General features: G+C 49.2%; 1 protein-coding gene across 5 annotated transcripts in view; it reads left to right on the forward strand.

Moving 5' to 3' along the window:
• Nucleotides 1-13363, forward strand: part of TTLL11 (tubulin tyrosine ligase like 11) — a 239808-nt gene that overhangs the window by 170652 nt on the left and 55793 nt on the right. For 4 of the 5 annotated variants that reach the window (XM_047829544.1, XM_047829545.1, XM_047829542.1 and 1 more), the window contains one exon: nucleotides 6253-6336. The exons of the other annotated variant lie outside the window; for it this stretch is intronic. In XM_047829544.1, the coding sequence (XP_047685500.1) occupies nucleotides 6253-6336 (84 nt within the window). The remainder of the gene's footprint in view (nucleotides 1-6252; nucleotides 6337-13363) is intronic. 5 annotated transcript variants of the gene reach the window in all.

The following is a 13363-nucleotide window of genomic DNA, read 5'->3' on the forward strand; positions in this document are numbered from 1 at the left end:
TTTTTGGCTTAATAACATCACTCTCAAAATGTATGGATTGAAATCTTAACCCCTGGTGACTCAAAATATGACCTTATTTGGAGATGGGGTCTTTATAGAGATAATCAAGTTAAAATGAGGTCATTAGGGTGGGCCCTAATCCTATAGGACCGGTGTCCTCACTAGGAGAGGAAATTTGGACACAGGGCCACACAGAGAGGGGACAGTGTGGAGACCCAGGGAGAACACGGCCACCTACATACCAAGGGGACGGGCCTGGAGCCCCAGCCGAGGACAAGCAACATGTCTGCATGTCTATTCCCCATAATAGGCGCTCTGACTAGAAGAAATCTGTGACTGGATGGACACACAAATGTAGAGATAAGTAGAGACAACCACCATTGAAATGAAAAACGACTTCATTAGTTACTTCAATATTTTATGAATGTTCAGTGCAGCACTGTCAAAATGGGAGATGGGTCTCTCTTCATTGCTCATGAAACACCAGCACGTGGTGGGATCTTTCACAAGTAGTAATTAATTACTCTGTGTGGTGAGCTGGGCGGGCAGTCTCCAACCTGGAGACAAGGCAGTCTGCAGGCGGGTCAGTCCTGATGGCTGGGTTGGCAATGTTCTTAGCTGGGGATTGTCCCCTGCCCCACACTCTCTTTCTTCCTCCCTCCCTCCCTTCCTCCTTCTCTTTCTTTTTCTTTCTTTCTTTTCTTTCTTTCTTTCTTTCTTTCTTTCTTTCTTTCTTTCTATTTTTGAGAGAGAGAGAGTTCATGTGCATGCGCAAGTTGGGGGGGGAAGAAAGTGAGAGAGAGAGAGAGAGAGAGAGAGAATCCCAAGAAGGCTCCATGCTCAGCTCAGAGCCCCATGTGGGGCTCGATCCCAAGACCCTGGGATCACAACCTGAGCCTGAAATCAGGAGTCAGGCCCTCAAACGACTGAGCCACCCAGGCGCCCCAACACCTCACACACTCTAGAAGAGAGAAACAAAGGGTCCACTTAACTGTCAGAACCTGAAGGAGCCATAAGGTCGCCTCCTCCAACCTTTTCATGTTACAGTTGGGAAAATGGAGGTTGTTAGAGGGAATGGAATTCTCTGGGTCTTGTGGCTACTGTGGGAGAATCTGGGACTGGAATCCAAGTCACCTGACAGCTGGTCTCACCAGAATTCTCTTTTCTCTTAAGCAATGCACCTGCCTTATGTTTGGGTGCTAGATGTCTGTGCCTCACCTGCATGGACAGCCCTCTTCTTCGTACTCCCACTTTTCTTCCTTCCTTCTGTAGGACATAGGTATCATCATTCCTATTTTACAGATGAAAATGCTGATCCCCAGAAAGGTTAAGCATTTTGTTAAGGTGGTAGGACCAAGAACCAGCAGCCCAGGAATTTTATTCCTGGCTGTCTTACTCCCAATCTTCCCACCCCTCTGTGCTTTTTCTTAATGAATCTTTACCCTTAGGCCTTAGACATTTTTCTCCCAATTATATATAACATATTTTAAAATATCCATTTGGTTAGAAGTAATAGATTTTTCATGGCCAACCAGCTTCTATGTAAGACTTCCTAGAGAAATTTGTAGTAAGATTTAGCAGATTTCAAAGGGCTTGCCCATCCTTAAAGTTTGCTACCACGTGGAAATAGTGAGCGGATGTTCTAGACACAGCGTGGTGATTGTTTGGAAGAATCTTGAATGATCTGCAGATAACTGACTGAAGGTGGTGGTCTTTGATGAATGTAGGACCAGACTATCTCTTAGTCTATCCCGGTTTTGCACATGTCCTCTCCCTCATCCGTGGATAACCTTTTAGTAGGACCACGGCAACCAACCTCCATTGTTATTTCCCCTTGAGCTCTGGGAAGGCAGAAGGAGCTTCCTCTCCCTCTCTGGATTCCATCATCTAACACCATCCGACTACCTGGGAAGTAATCCATAAATATCTGTGAAATAATGAATGGGGTCTTCTCTCGTTTTGGAACCACAGACATTTTTTTTTCTGGTATTTTTTCTTGTTTTCTGACTATTGCTCTGTGGACAGCCTCCGAGCTGGCGATGGACCTCCTTCCGTTTCTTCTTTCGGATCCATCCTATGCACCAGATTCCGAGCAAGGCAGAATCCACATGCTCCCTGGCAAATTGAAAATGGATCCTCATCCTGTTTATGCATGCCTATTGTATGTTGGTCTTTCTGCTACCTTTTGGGAATCACACTAGGTTGTTCCTTCTAGGAGCTCCCAGCCGATGGGCAAGTTGAACAAATAACTCAAATATGATGAAGACCATAGCAAGTGTTAAATGAGGCACTAGCGATGAGCTATGGGAGGAAGGGTAGTTAATTTTTCCTGGAGAAATCATGGGAGGGTTCACAGAGAAGACAGATATTTCAAAAAAAAATTATTACATAAATGAATTCTGAGCAGCTCATCCCAAGTTCACATTCTACATAAGAAACTCAAAAATAGAGTTCGCTGTTTCCAATTCTGGCTGTTTAGGGTGCTGACTCAGATTCAGATTCATAGCTGTGAGAAGAAGAATCTAAAAAATAATTAGAGATACAAATCTCAATGACTATTTCTTATTAGTAGGAAACAAACTGTGGGTCACTTGAAAATATTGCTTAATCTCATTACTTCTAGTTCCACACACTCCTATGTGAAATATTTTTAAACCCATATTTGTGTTGAAATTAATAGAAAAATGTGTCACCCTATTTTATTGTGATTTCAGTAGTTAAGTTCATGGCAACCAAAAGATTATAGATAGAAAAGCTTTGAACTGGTGACTATGATTTCATTCTCTAGCAATTTAGAAGGTCATGGACTAAAGCAAGATTATAGAACAAGGGCCTTAAAAATGTTCATACCTGTTGACTGAGAAATTTCACTTCTGGGAATTTATACCAAAGATATAATCCAAAATTATGAGAGAGATGTATTGTCTAAATATGTATATCCAAGTAGTGAAAAATCAGAAACAATTGAAATAGCCATTAGCTTGAGGGGAGTCACTCGGTCATGAAAGATTTCTATAAGGGGTGCCTGGGTGGCTCAGCTGGTTGAGCATCCAACTTCAGCTCAGGTCCTGATCTCACGATTCATGAGTTCAAGCTCCGCGTCAGGCTCTGTGTTAACAGCTCGGAGCCTGGAACCTGCTTCAGATTCTGTGACTCCCTCTCTCTCTCTGCCCCTCCCTTGCTCATGCTCTGTCTCTTTCTCTCTCTCAAGATAAACATTAAAAAAAAAAAAAAGATTTCCATAAATAATTTTGGTGACATGACAGATACGTGCTTATAACACAACGCCAAATAAAAATTAGGCCACAAAATTTTGTGTATAGTGTGATTTCAACTATGTGACAAAATTATGTGCATAGGAGTAGAAAGGAATTTACCAGAATATTAACAGTGATCATTTCTGATAGTGAGATGATGTTTGAGAGTTGTGTGATCTCACCTATGTTTTTGTATTTGTGTGTGTATATACATTTGCGTGTATCAGGAAATGTGATATTACAGCATTAAAACCAGCAATGTTAGAGGGGACCGCTGGGTAGGAATGGACAGCACAGGCCAGCACATTCTGAGGTTTGAGGGCTTGGGCAACATGACACAGAACAGTCGCAGAGCTCTTCAGAGTGAAAGAGCGTGACCAACCACAGCTTGGACTCGCCTGGGTCCATAGCTGCCACGATGGCAGGAGGAGCATGGGAGTCCAGGTGCCAGTCAACACGTCAACTAGTTGCTGGTGGCCTCATGGTTTCATGAGCTCAGGTCATTCACAGCTGGACCCAGACAGCACAAAGTGGCCGGAAGAATGGCACCTGCCGTCCCGGAAGAAGAGGCAGCAGGCGAGGACTTGGCACGGGCAGGGGTAATGGTCAGGGTGTTGTCCTAGTGGGAAACTCCTAGAATACCAAACGGGCACTGAGGCAGGAACCCCATTGGATGGAATTGACCATCTCCATAAGGGGCTGGTAGCTGCTAGAATCTGAGTTTCCTCTTAGGCATGAGGATTCCAGGCTTAGAGCAGAAAGAACGATGCCGGGGTGAAGACCATTGAGCTTCCACCTGCTGGGCTGGGACTGGCCCCAGGTGTGGACAGTACTGAGCCGGCTGGCAGAGGGTCAGGGCTCTGCGGGTCTCCAGCTGCGAGGGGCTGGCTGGTGTCACTCCAGATGAACCGTATACTAAATGCGTAATAATGTATAAAAGACAAGACGTTGTCCATGTCCCTTTGACGATCATTATTAAACATGGGAACATTTTTAGTTGCTAGTACTTTCTTCAAAGAGAAAATGCTGTTTCCAAAGATGGCTCTGTCAGGAATGTGGGAATCCGAGCCGTTTATGTTTCATTTTCATACACAGTGTGTGAAGCCAAGTCGGCCTGTATATTTAACCCACGTTATATTTGGTATCCCTGAGCTGTGCTGGGAAAACCAGCAAGCCCCTAGCTATAAAATGACAGGATAAATATTACTCCGTTCAAAGCACAGAAGAAAAAATACACCTCAGTATTTTCTTTAAATACTTTACATTTATCTGATACTCTCTATTACACCAGTGCATTTGTTCTTTGTGACAGATTTATGAAGTGTAGACACGGCCAGCCCAGAGAGGTGGGGGACTGCCCCGTGCCAGCCACTGTTTAAACCTAGAGGGTGTGTGTGTGCGTGCATGTGTGTAAAGTGAACGCTTTGAAATGACTTATAAAAAATATGTATATATAATCTCATATATATATATGTATACTTATGTTTATATAAAATATCACAATCTTTACAACAACTTGCAAGAGAGATATTATCCTCATTTAAAGGATGAGAAAACAAAGGATCAGACAAGCCAAGTGACTTGCCCAATGTCCCCCAGCGTCCGGGAGGCAGAGTTGGGATTTGAACCCAAGCTGGATGCCTCGGCCTCTTCCAGAAGGGCAGAGGAGGGGCTCCCCCCTCCTGCCGCACTGGGGCCTGTGTGGTCATCCTTGCTCGTCTCCCTGGCTGAAGTTCAGGCGTCTGCTGATTTCCTTCCGCATACCTTTCAGTGCAGCCACAACATTTCTGTTCCTACATCTGAGAAGCGTGAGTCACTCCTGTCGGGAATAATTAGAACAAGAGGGTCTGGGCAGTGAGCAAGGAAGGGGGAGAAGGAAAGGCAGAACAGAGGAGGGTGAGTGAGCTAGGGAGCTGAGGGGGCAGCGCCTGGGGCTTCAGAACTGACCTCCCCCATTTGTCAAGAGGAGAGTGGGTCCCAGGGAGAGGTGGGCCGATGGGGTGGCGGCTCCTCCAGGAGTCAGGAAGCAGGGCTGAGGCCCCCAGCACTAGCAGGGGTGGATGTTAGGAAATACCTCTGGATCTGAGCCCCTAACGGAAAGTGGGAACGTTCCAAGCCGTGCACATTCACAGCATCCTGTGGCTCTGGCAGAATCCAGAAGGTAGAGTCAACAGCTCCTGGTTATTAGGTTAGAGATGACCGAACCTTCAGATGGTGGAACACACACACACACACACACACACACACACACACACGTGCCCACGCGTGCAGAAATAAGGCTCAAGGTGAACGTTGTCTGCAGCAAAGCAAAACATACTCTAGACATCTTGTTCACACTGCGAGGGAGGAAGATCCTGGAAAATATCAAGGGACCAAGTGTGGCAACTTACCGTTTCTAAATTTGAGACAGATAAGATAAAGATAAGATATAGTCTTTCGTTCTCTGCCTTTATTGTTGCATGTCGGTCTGAATGTAGCATTTTGGGAACGGGCTTTTTAATCAGGTCGTTCCTGCCCTTTGTCACACAGCGTCTTCTCAGTCACGAATCCCCTTTCTGGCGGCTTTTTGAACAAAAAGGTTTTCTGTAGCTATGTCTCGGCCTTACTGCATCGTAATGGAACTCTCTTTCTCTAGGTGTCTCCCTGTGCCAGTTGGCAGCCCGGGCAGGCAGGGGCACTATCTTACTCGTCTCACATCCCCTCTGCCCCGTGCTCGACACGTAGGAAGGGCCACATGTTTATCTTGCCCGCTTATCACGCTCGGTGCCAACTTAGAGACGCCTGTGCCCTCGGGCTTTGTTCCAACCATTTGAGGAAATGTGGAACCCGGGTTCTCACGGTCCCCTCCCCTCCGGGGTGTTTGTGGTGTCCAGGCCCTTTGCAGGCCCCGCCGGAGGCATCCTGAGCATCTCTCAGCTGCCCTGTAGAAGTTACTTGCGTTTGTCTTGTGCCCACCAGCTTGCAAACAGTAGTTCATTATGCTTTCTGATTTCAGCTTTCCAGATATCTATACGGACAGAAAACACAGATTCCCTCCGGTTTCTGACAGAATGCCTTCATCACAGCTTCCCGTAGTCAGGTACTGGCCAGTGGAATCGACGTAGCTAAACTCGTCTACATCTCCTACACTTGTGGCTACGCCTCTCGGTTTCTGTGCCTCGAAAACTCCTAGAGTGTGGTCCGGTGGGCACGGGCGGACGAACGGGGTTGCAGAAGCAGAGATGTAGTTAGAACTGACCCCGATTCTCCCTTAGTGTGTGGGGAGCAACACGGCAGAGTTGGTGGGGGGTGGGGAGACAGGTTTCAGCAGCAGAAAGGCTTGATAGGAATTCCCATCCAACCCTTTGTCTGCTGTGCGACTTTGGACAAATTACTTATCTTCTCTGAGCCTCAGGTTCTTGATCTGTGAAATGGAGATAATGGTGCCCAACTCACAGGATCACTGTGGGAGTTAGAAGTGATTGGGGGGGGGGTGGGGAAATGTGATCACAGCTGTGGTAAATCTCACATACTGTGTGCATGCACACAACGAAAAAGAGAAACGGAAAGACAGATGAAATCCTGGAAAGAAAACTCCAGTACGTTAGCAGTGGCTGAAGGTGGATGGTGAAACAAAGGGTGAATTTTACCCCCTTTTTCTGCTTTTTTGGTATCTTTAAATATTTTTTTCCATGAACCTATATTGACTTGATAATTAGGAAAATAGAAAATAAAGAAGTGTAAAATAGGAAAAGAGAAATAATATGCATTAAGTACCAGGCATAAGTTGGCACTCGGTAAATGGTAGCTATTTTTACTAATTAGTCATTATGCCTAATAATAATAATTAGGCATAATGATTTCCTCTGGGACCAGGGGTTGTGAATTAGTCTGTTGGAGGCGGCTGATGACTCCCTCTAAGTGAGAGGGAGTTCTGGGTTCACTTCCAATCAGGCCACCCCTCCCTTGCCTCCCTGATCCTTCTGCCAATGCCTGAGTGCCAGACCCCCCACCCTGCTCCCGCTTCTTCCCCCCCAAAAGCAGTCTGAGCAAAGGTCCTGTGCCCCTAGAAAGGGAAGCACACTTTCGGGCAGGCAGAGGTGTTCTCCGTGGAGGAGCTGTCCAAGGAGAGTGGTGGTGGTCAGGGCGGGACATCACCATCCCTTCACTGGTGGCCAGTTGTCTAGGGGGAATAGAGTGAGAGGGTCAATAGTCCCTTCTATTTCTTCTGTTTGGAGAGCAGACAAGGTCCCTGGGACAAGAGTTTCCCAACACCTAAAACTGACTCGATGCTGTTAGTTGGCAGGTCACAGAAGTTAAACGTGTCCCCTCTCTTCGCTCATGGCACAGTGAGAATACTGGTCTCACTGGGTCAGCCCAAGTGAGAGTTTTAGACTAACCTGCCAAACTCCTCAGGGTCCCCACAGTTTCAACCAGACAGAATTAAACTTCTGCCAAAAGGAAAGAGAAAATGAGGTCCCGAACTAGCTGCGTAGCCGTGAGCAAGTCAGAAGACCTCTCTAAACCTGTGTCCTAGGTGTAAAATGAGAGATCAGCACTGCTGGTCCCTGGAATCCCTAGACGTTCTCAATTCCGTGACCTGCTGGTAATAAACACAGTTGGTTCTAGAAGAGAGCGGACTCGGAGGTTTTCTCTGCTCAGCGGGCAAGCTGCCAAAATGGGATGGCTGGGACAGGGAAGGACAGGAATTCTCTCTGGGGCTGACACTTAATCGGTGTGGCCCCCAGAGGTGACAAACGATGGCAGGACATCAGCTGGTGGCTTCTAGAACAGTGAAGACAGCAGGTCCTCCGCCAGTGCATGCGAACCCTCCGTTACGTCAGCGTCGGGTGTGAAATGCCTGCCCAATGCCGGGCACGGTAGCAGATGTCACACAGACCGCACGCTGTGTCCACCCCTTGGTGCCCTGCAGGATCAGCTTTGCCATCGCTCCACAGGGGAGGCAGCTGAGACTCAAGAGCTTGGCTCCCTTTCTCCCTTGACATTTTCTGTGCCTGGACAGCATGCTCAGCGCCCCGAGAATCTGAGAGCAAACAAGATGATCCAGCCCCCGTGGAACCGGCAGTTTAGAAACAGCTAGAGACAAGCACATGGGCAGTCATAGTACAGTGTGGAAAAGTCTTCAGAAAAGAGAGAAAAGTAGCATTGTGAAGCACAGTGAAGGGGTCACTCACACCCGCAGAAGGGCAGCACAAGGTGGGGGCAATGACGTTCCAGGCAGAGGCCACAGCACGTGCAAAAGCCCCAGGGTGAGTATACAGCGGAAGGACTTGGAGAGCTTTGTGGTCTGGCTGGAGTTCACATGGGGATGTGGAAGGACAGGGGCTGGAGGGGACAGAGCCGGCACGTGAAAGGACTTGACTGGGCCAGTGACCCTGCAGGCAGAGGGGAGTCAGTCATTCATGCATTCATGCACTTGGCCCATATTCAGTGAGGGCCTACTGTGTGCCGGGACTGAGGAGCCAGTGGTGAACAGAACCATCACAAATGTCTTCCTTTGTGAAACTCACATTCTTTATTGGGGTTGGGGGTGGTCAGAGGGCAGGAGACGGACATCAGCGAAGTAAACGAGTAAAATCTATGCTCTGATGAATGGCAGCACGGCTGTGGTGAAGAACGGAGCAAGGCGGGCACTCAGAGGCTGGCAAGGAGTGGGCGTCACAGCTGTAAGCAGAGCGGCCAGGGGAGGTCTGTCGGGGAAGGGGACGTTTCCACAAGCACTGGAAGGAAGTGAGTGGGAGAGCCAGGGACGGGTTCAGGGCCGCAGGGTGACATGGTCAGGTCCGCCGGTTGGCTATGATATGGAAGATGTGTTGGAAGGGGAAGCTGGAAGCAGGCAGACTCGTGATGGGGCTGTTGAAATTCAGGTGACCCACCATTGACAGGTGATGGCAGCTTAGATTCTGGGGAGCAGCAGTGGAGATGGAGAGAAGTGGGTGGACCGAGGTGACAGAGGAACAAGACTGGGCTACTTGTGGGGTTTGGGAGTTACTCTCCTCTGTCTGGTTTCTGACCCAGACACTGTATGGGTGTTAAATATCTTCTCTGAGTCGCGAGCAAAGCTGGCGGCTCAGTTTTGGGAGCAGCAATTGATGAGCTCAAAAGCGTTTTGTCCAAGGGCACCCATGTTGATACCTGCACTGCTCACAACAGCCAGCAGGTGGCAGCAGCCCAAGTGACCATGCAGGGACGGAAGACCGGGTAGACAAGATGTATATGCACACAAAGGAATATTATTCAGCCTTTAAAAGGAAGGAGGTTCTGACACCTGCCACAGCGTGGATGAACTTTGAGGACATTGTGCTACGTGAAATAAACCGGACACAAAAGGACAAATACTATATGGTTCCACTTACTCACAGGAGGTTCCTAAAGTGGTCAAATTCATAGAGACAGGAATTAGAATGATGGTTGCCGGGGCTGGGGATGCGGGGAATGGGGAGTTCATGTATAACAGACACAGAGTTTCCGTCTGGGAACGTGGAAAAGTTCTGGACGTGGAGGTGGTGAGTGTTGCACAACAGTATGAATGTACTTAATAGCCCTGAACGGTACCCTTAAAAAATGACTAAAACGGTAAAGTTTATGTTATGTCTGCTTTATGAAAATGTTTTACAATTCGTTTTAAGTAATTTACTCGAAGTCACATGACTATCAACCCCAGAGGCCCTCTTGTACTCCTGCCTCTTATTCTGAGGTCTCCCCGCCTCTCACTCTTCCCTGGGTTCCAGACTGGCTGGGATCCCCTGGCAAAGTGACTTGGCATCTCTGGGCCTATTTTTCCTCACCTGCAAGGTGGAGATGACCCTTCGTGGGGTTGCTGTGAGAATTAGATGGGTTCACACCCATCACTTGCCTGGCACCGAGTAAATTGTCATTACACATCATTGCATAGCATTGTTCTTTCTTACGTCAGAACTCCCTGACTTTGGTAAAACAGCACAGACCTAACTAGAATCCGTGCCCTAGCGCTTGTGGGCTGTGTGGCTTTGGGCAAGCCACTTGTAAAGTGGGCCCAATAATTTCTACCTGGCAGAGATGAGGGCAAGACTAAATAGGACCTGCGTTCAGGGTCCCCAGGGCAGGGCCTGGATGCCACAGTCCCTGATAAACAGCGGCTGATCCTGTACGGACACAAGATCATAGTTACGCAGGGAACAGATCAACCCAGTGACGCGACAAGTAAATTTCGCATTCTTCTCTACTTCCGCGCCGTTTTATAGGCAGATACAGCCCTCCCTTCTGGTAGTTGAGGTGTCTGTAGAATCCTGAAATTACACCTTTGTGCTGGCTTCAGGAACAGGTCTGCATCTGATTTGTTTTACAAAGGAGATCTCTTCAGCCAAGTCTGAATAACAGTTATGGAGCTCCTGCTTGGCCCGGTCCCAAGCTGCTGCTGCTGCCAGAGAGTCAGAAACGAGACAGACAGCGGCCCTGTCTGCACAGAGCTGATTGATATTAGCCGAAAGAAGTGGCAAGGATATTGTCACAGCAAACTGCACTGGGAAATGGGAAACCTGGACTCTTCCTGACCTGTAAAGCCAGGAAACCTTGGACAAACCACTCCCTGTCGGCCAGAGCTTGGTCCGTGTCTACATACGGAAGGAGGACCACCCCCCGTCCCTGTGACTTGAAGCTCTTTCCTTTCTAACTGCATTGGTTGTGTTGCCCCGTCTCTCTCTCTCTCTCTCTCTCTCTCTCTCTCTCTCTCTCTCTGGAAGCAGTCTGCGGGGCATAGGGTGTTCAGGGGAAGCTGGACAAGAGTCACCGCCTTCCGTGCTATACAGACCTGGCCTTGGGGGCTTAGCGGTCAGGCAGGAGGGGCTTGACCCCATGGCACGCTGGGACTCCAGCCTTAAGATGGTGAGAAGAGGGAGGACACTGGGGCCGTGCAGAGCCCGGAATGCAGAGACCTGGAGTAGGTTCTGGAGGCCAAGGCTAAAGCAGACTAATGGGAATGGGGCATGGCTCGCTCCAGACCCCCGCTGTGGGCTGGCGCTGCCTGGGTACCCCCACATCGTTCAGGCCTGACTCCCAAGGCGCACAGCAGCCAGGACAGGAAGAGGTGGGCTGTGAGGGCAGGTGCGTTCTGGCCTTCATCTGCCCACTCAAGGGGCGGGAGCCCCTCTGCTCGGATCAGATTCCTACCCCAAGGACAAAGGAGGAGAAGACAAGCTACTTGGAGGATCTCGCGAATCCTCATTTGCCCTTTGCCTGTGGGGCAACAGAGAAAGCGTCCCTGCGCCTCCCTGACTGCTGGTCTGCCTTCTGGTGCTCCGTCTATCTCATGCCAAGGCACGGTCTGCTCATTTCACATGGGATGCCGCACCCGTGCGTTCTTATCTTGGGCCGGAAGTGAGTCAAATCCAGCAAAGCTGCGTTCGGGTCCTGGGGATCATCGGTCTGTGCGCCGGCATAGCGTTTCCTCGTCAAACACTCGGTAGCCAACCCAAGTCAATTAACGTGAGGAAGAAAAATTGCACGTTATCATTCAACTACTGCTGCATCCATATGCATGAGGCCGAGGGACCTGACTCCCTTGCAGAATTAAGATAACCTTTAGAGGGACGCATTTCTGAGAAGTCCCTACCCACTCCCCCTGCCTGCTCCCCAAGCACTCCCCTACAAGCCAGAGCAAATGTTGCTTCCGATCTGTGGCCGCCAAGGAAACGGCCCGGGCTGCCCGCATGCCGTCCAAGTTCTTGAAGAGTTTGATGGGCTCCTGCCACTTAAGAAATTGGTCACATTTAGAAATATTCAGCTTCAGTGAACATGTCACTGCTGCGTATAGGAAAAACATACTATTATCTCTAGAGCTTGCCTGAAACAACAGGCTTGTTCCCGAAACAGATGTTTTGTGAAATCCACCGTGACAGGCTCATCAGAGCTGGAGAAGGGCCAGCACTTAGTTACCAGCCTTGCAAGGACACAGACATCCCTGCTGGCTTCTCGTTCATCCTCCACACCTGGGCTCCGAGGAGATCCTCCCCGTGGTTCTTCCTTCTGGCTCTTGGGTTCTGAAGTTAAAACATTTTACAAGCTTGATACTCTAGACAGAATTCAGTCAGCCAGGTGTGTCCTGGGGAGAAGTTTTCCAAGGTAATGACTCAGGATATCTTAATTTGGTTCCACTAACATTTATTGAGGGCCTACTGTGTACCCGCGACCGTTCCGGCTGCTCTCAGTCACATTATCTCGCGGTTACTGGTGGGATTGCCCATTTCAGAAACGGGTTGGTGTCCCAGGTCTGCCGAAACAACTCACCTGTTGGCCTCAAGCAACAGACAGGTGTTCTCTCGTGTTCTGAGGCTGGACAGCGTCAGCCGGGCCGTGCTCCCACCCTCCCGAGGCCCCCCCGGGGCGACTCGCCCTCACCCCTGCCAGCTTGTGGTGGCTCCCCGCCTTTGCTGGCCTGTGGCCGTGTCACTCCAATCTCTGCCTCGTCTTCACACGGCCTCTTCTCCGCGTGTGTCTGTGTCAGATCTCGTCCCGCCTTTCTCTTCTCAGGACACCTGTCCCTAGATTGAGGGCCTACTCGAAACCCGGGATAGTCTCCTCTCGAGAGCCTTAATTTGATTACACCTGTAAAGACCTTTTCCAGATGAAATCACATTGCCAGATTCTGGGGGTTAGGGCCACTATTCAGCAAGCTACAGACCTCTAGGTATTTTCTGGTTGTTTCCCCAAAGTCACACAATAAGAAAGTGTCACAGCGGGAGGTAAACCTGGGCTGGCTGGCTCTGAGCTCAGACCCTCGGTCAGGTCCTCACCCCTCAGACTCTGTGATGCAAAACGTGGGCACCAGGCCCTGCTCTTAAGAAACTACAGCTACATGGGAAGGAGCTTTGCGTGTTGGTTATGAATGAGGCTCTTGTGTCCAGCCGATCCTTATGACCTTGGGCAAATTATGTCACTGCACTCATGTCTCAGAGGAAAATGCCTTATGCCGAGAATGGGAATCATATTAAGAATAATAATAGCTTCACACGGCTGTGGTGAGGATCAGATGAGAGGAAGCACTTAGCCCACAGGCATGGAGTCAGCAAGATCCCAGACGCCCTGACCCCGCAGCCTCTGCGGTTAAGCACCGTGCTCCCTGCTCCCAC

This window comes from Prionailurus viverrinus, chromosome D4 (genome assembly GCF_022837055.1).
Source record: "Prionailurus viverrinus isolate Anna chromosome D4, UM_Priviv_1.0, whole genome shotgun sequence".
Taxonomy (NCBI): Eukaryota; Metazoa; Chordata; class Mammalia; order Carnivora; family Felidae; genus Prionailurus; species Prionailurus viverrinus.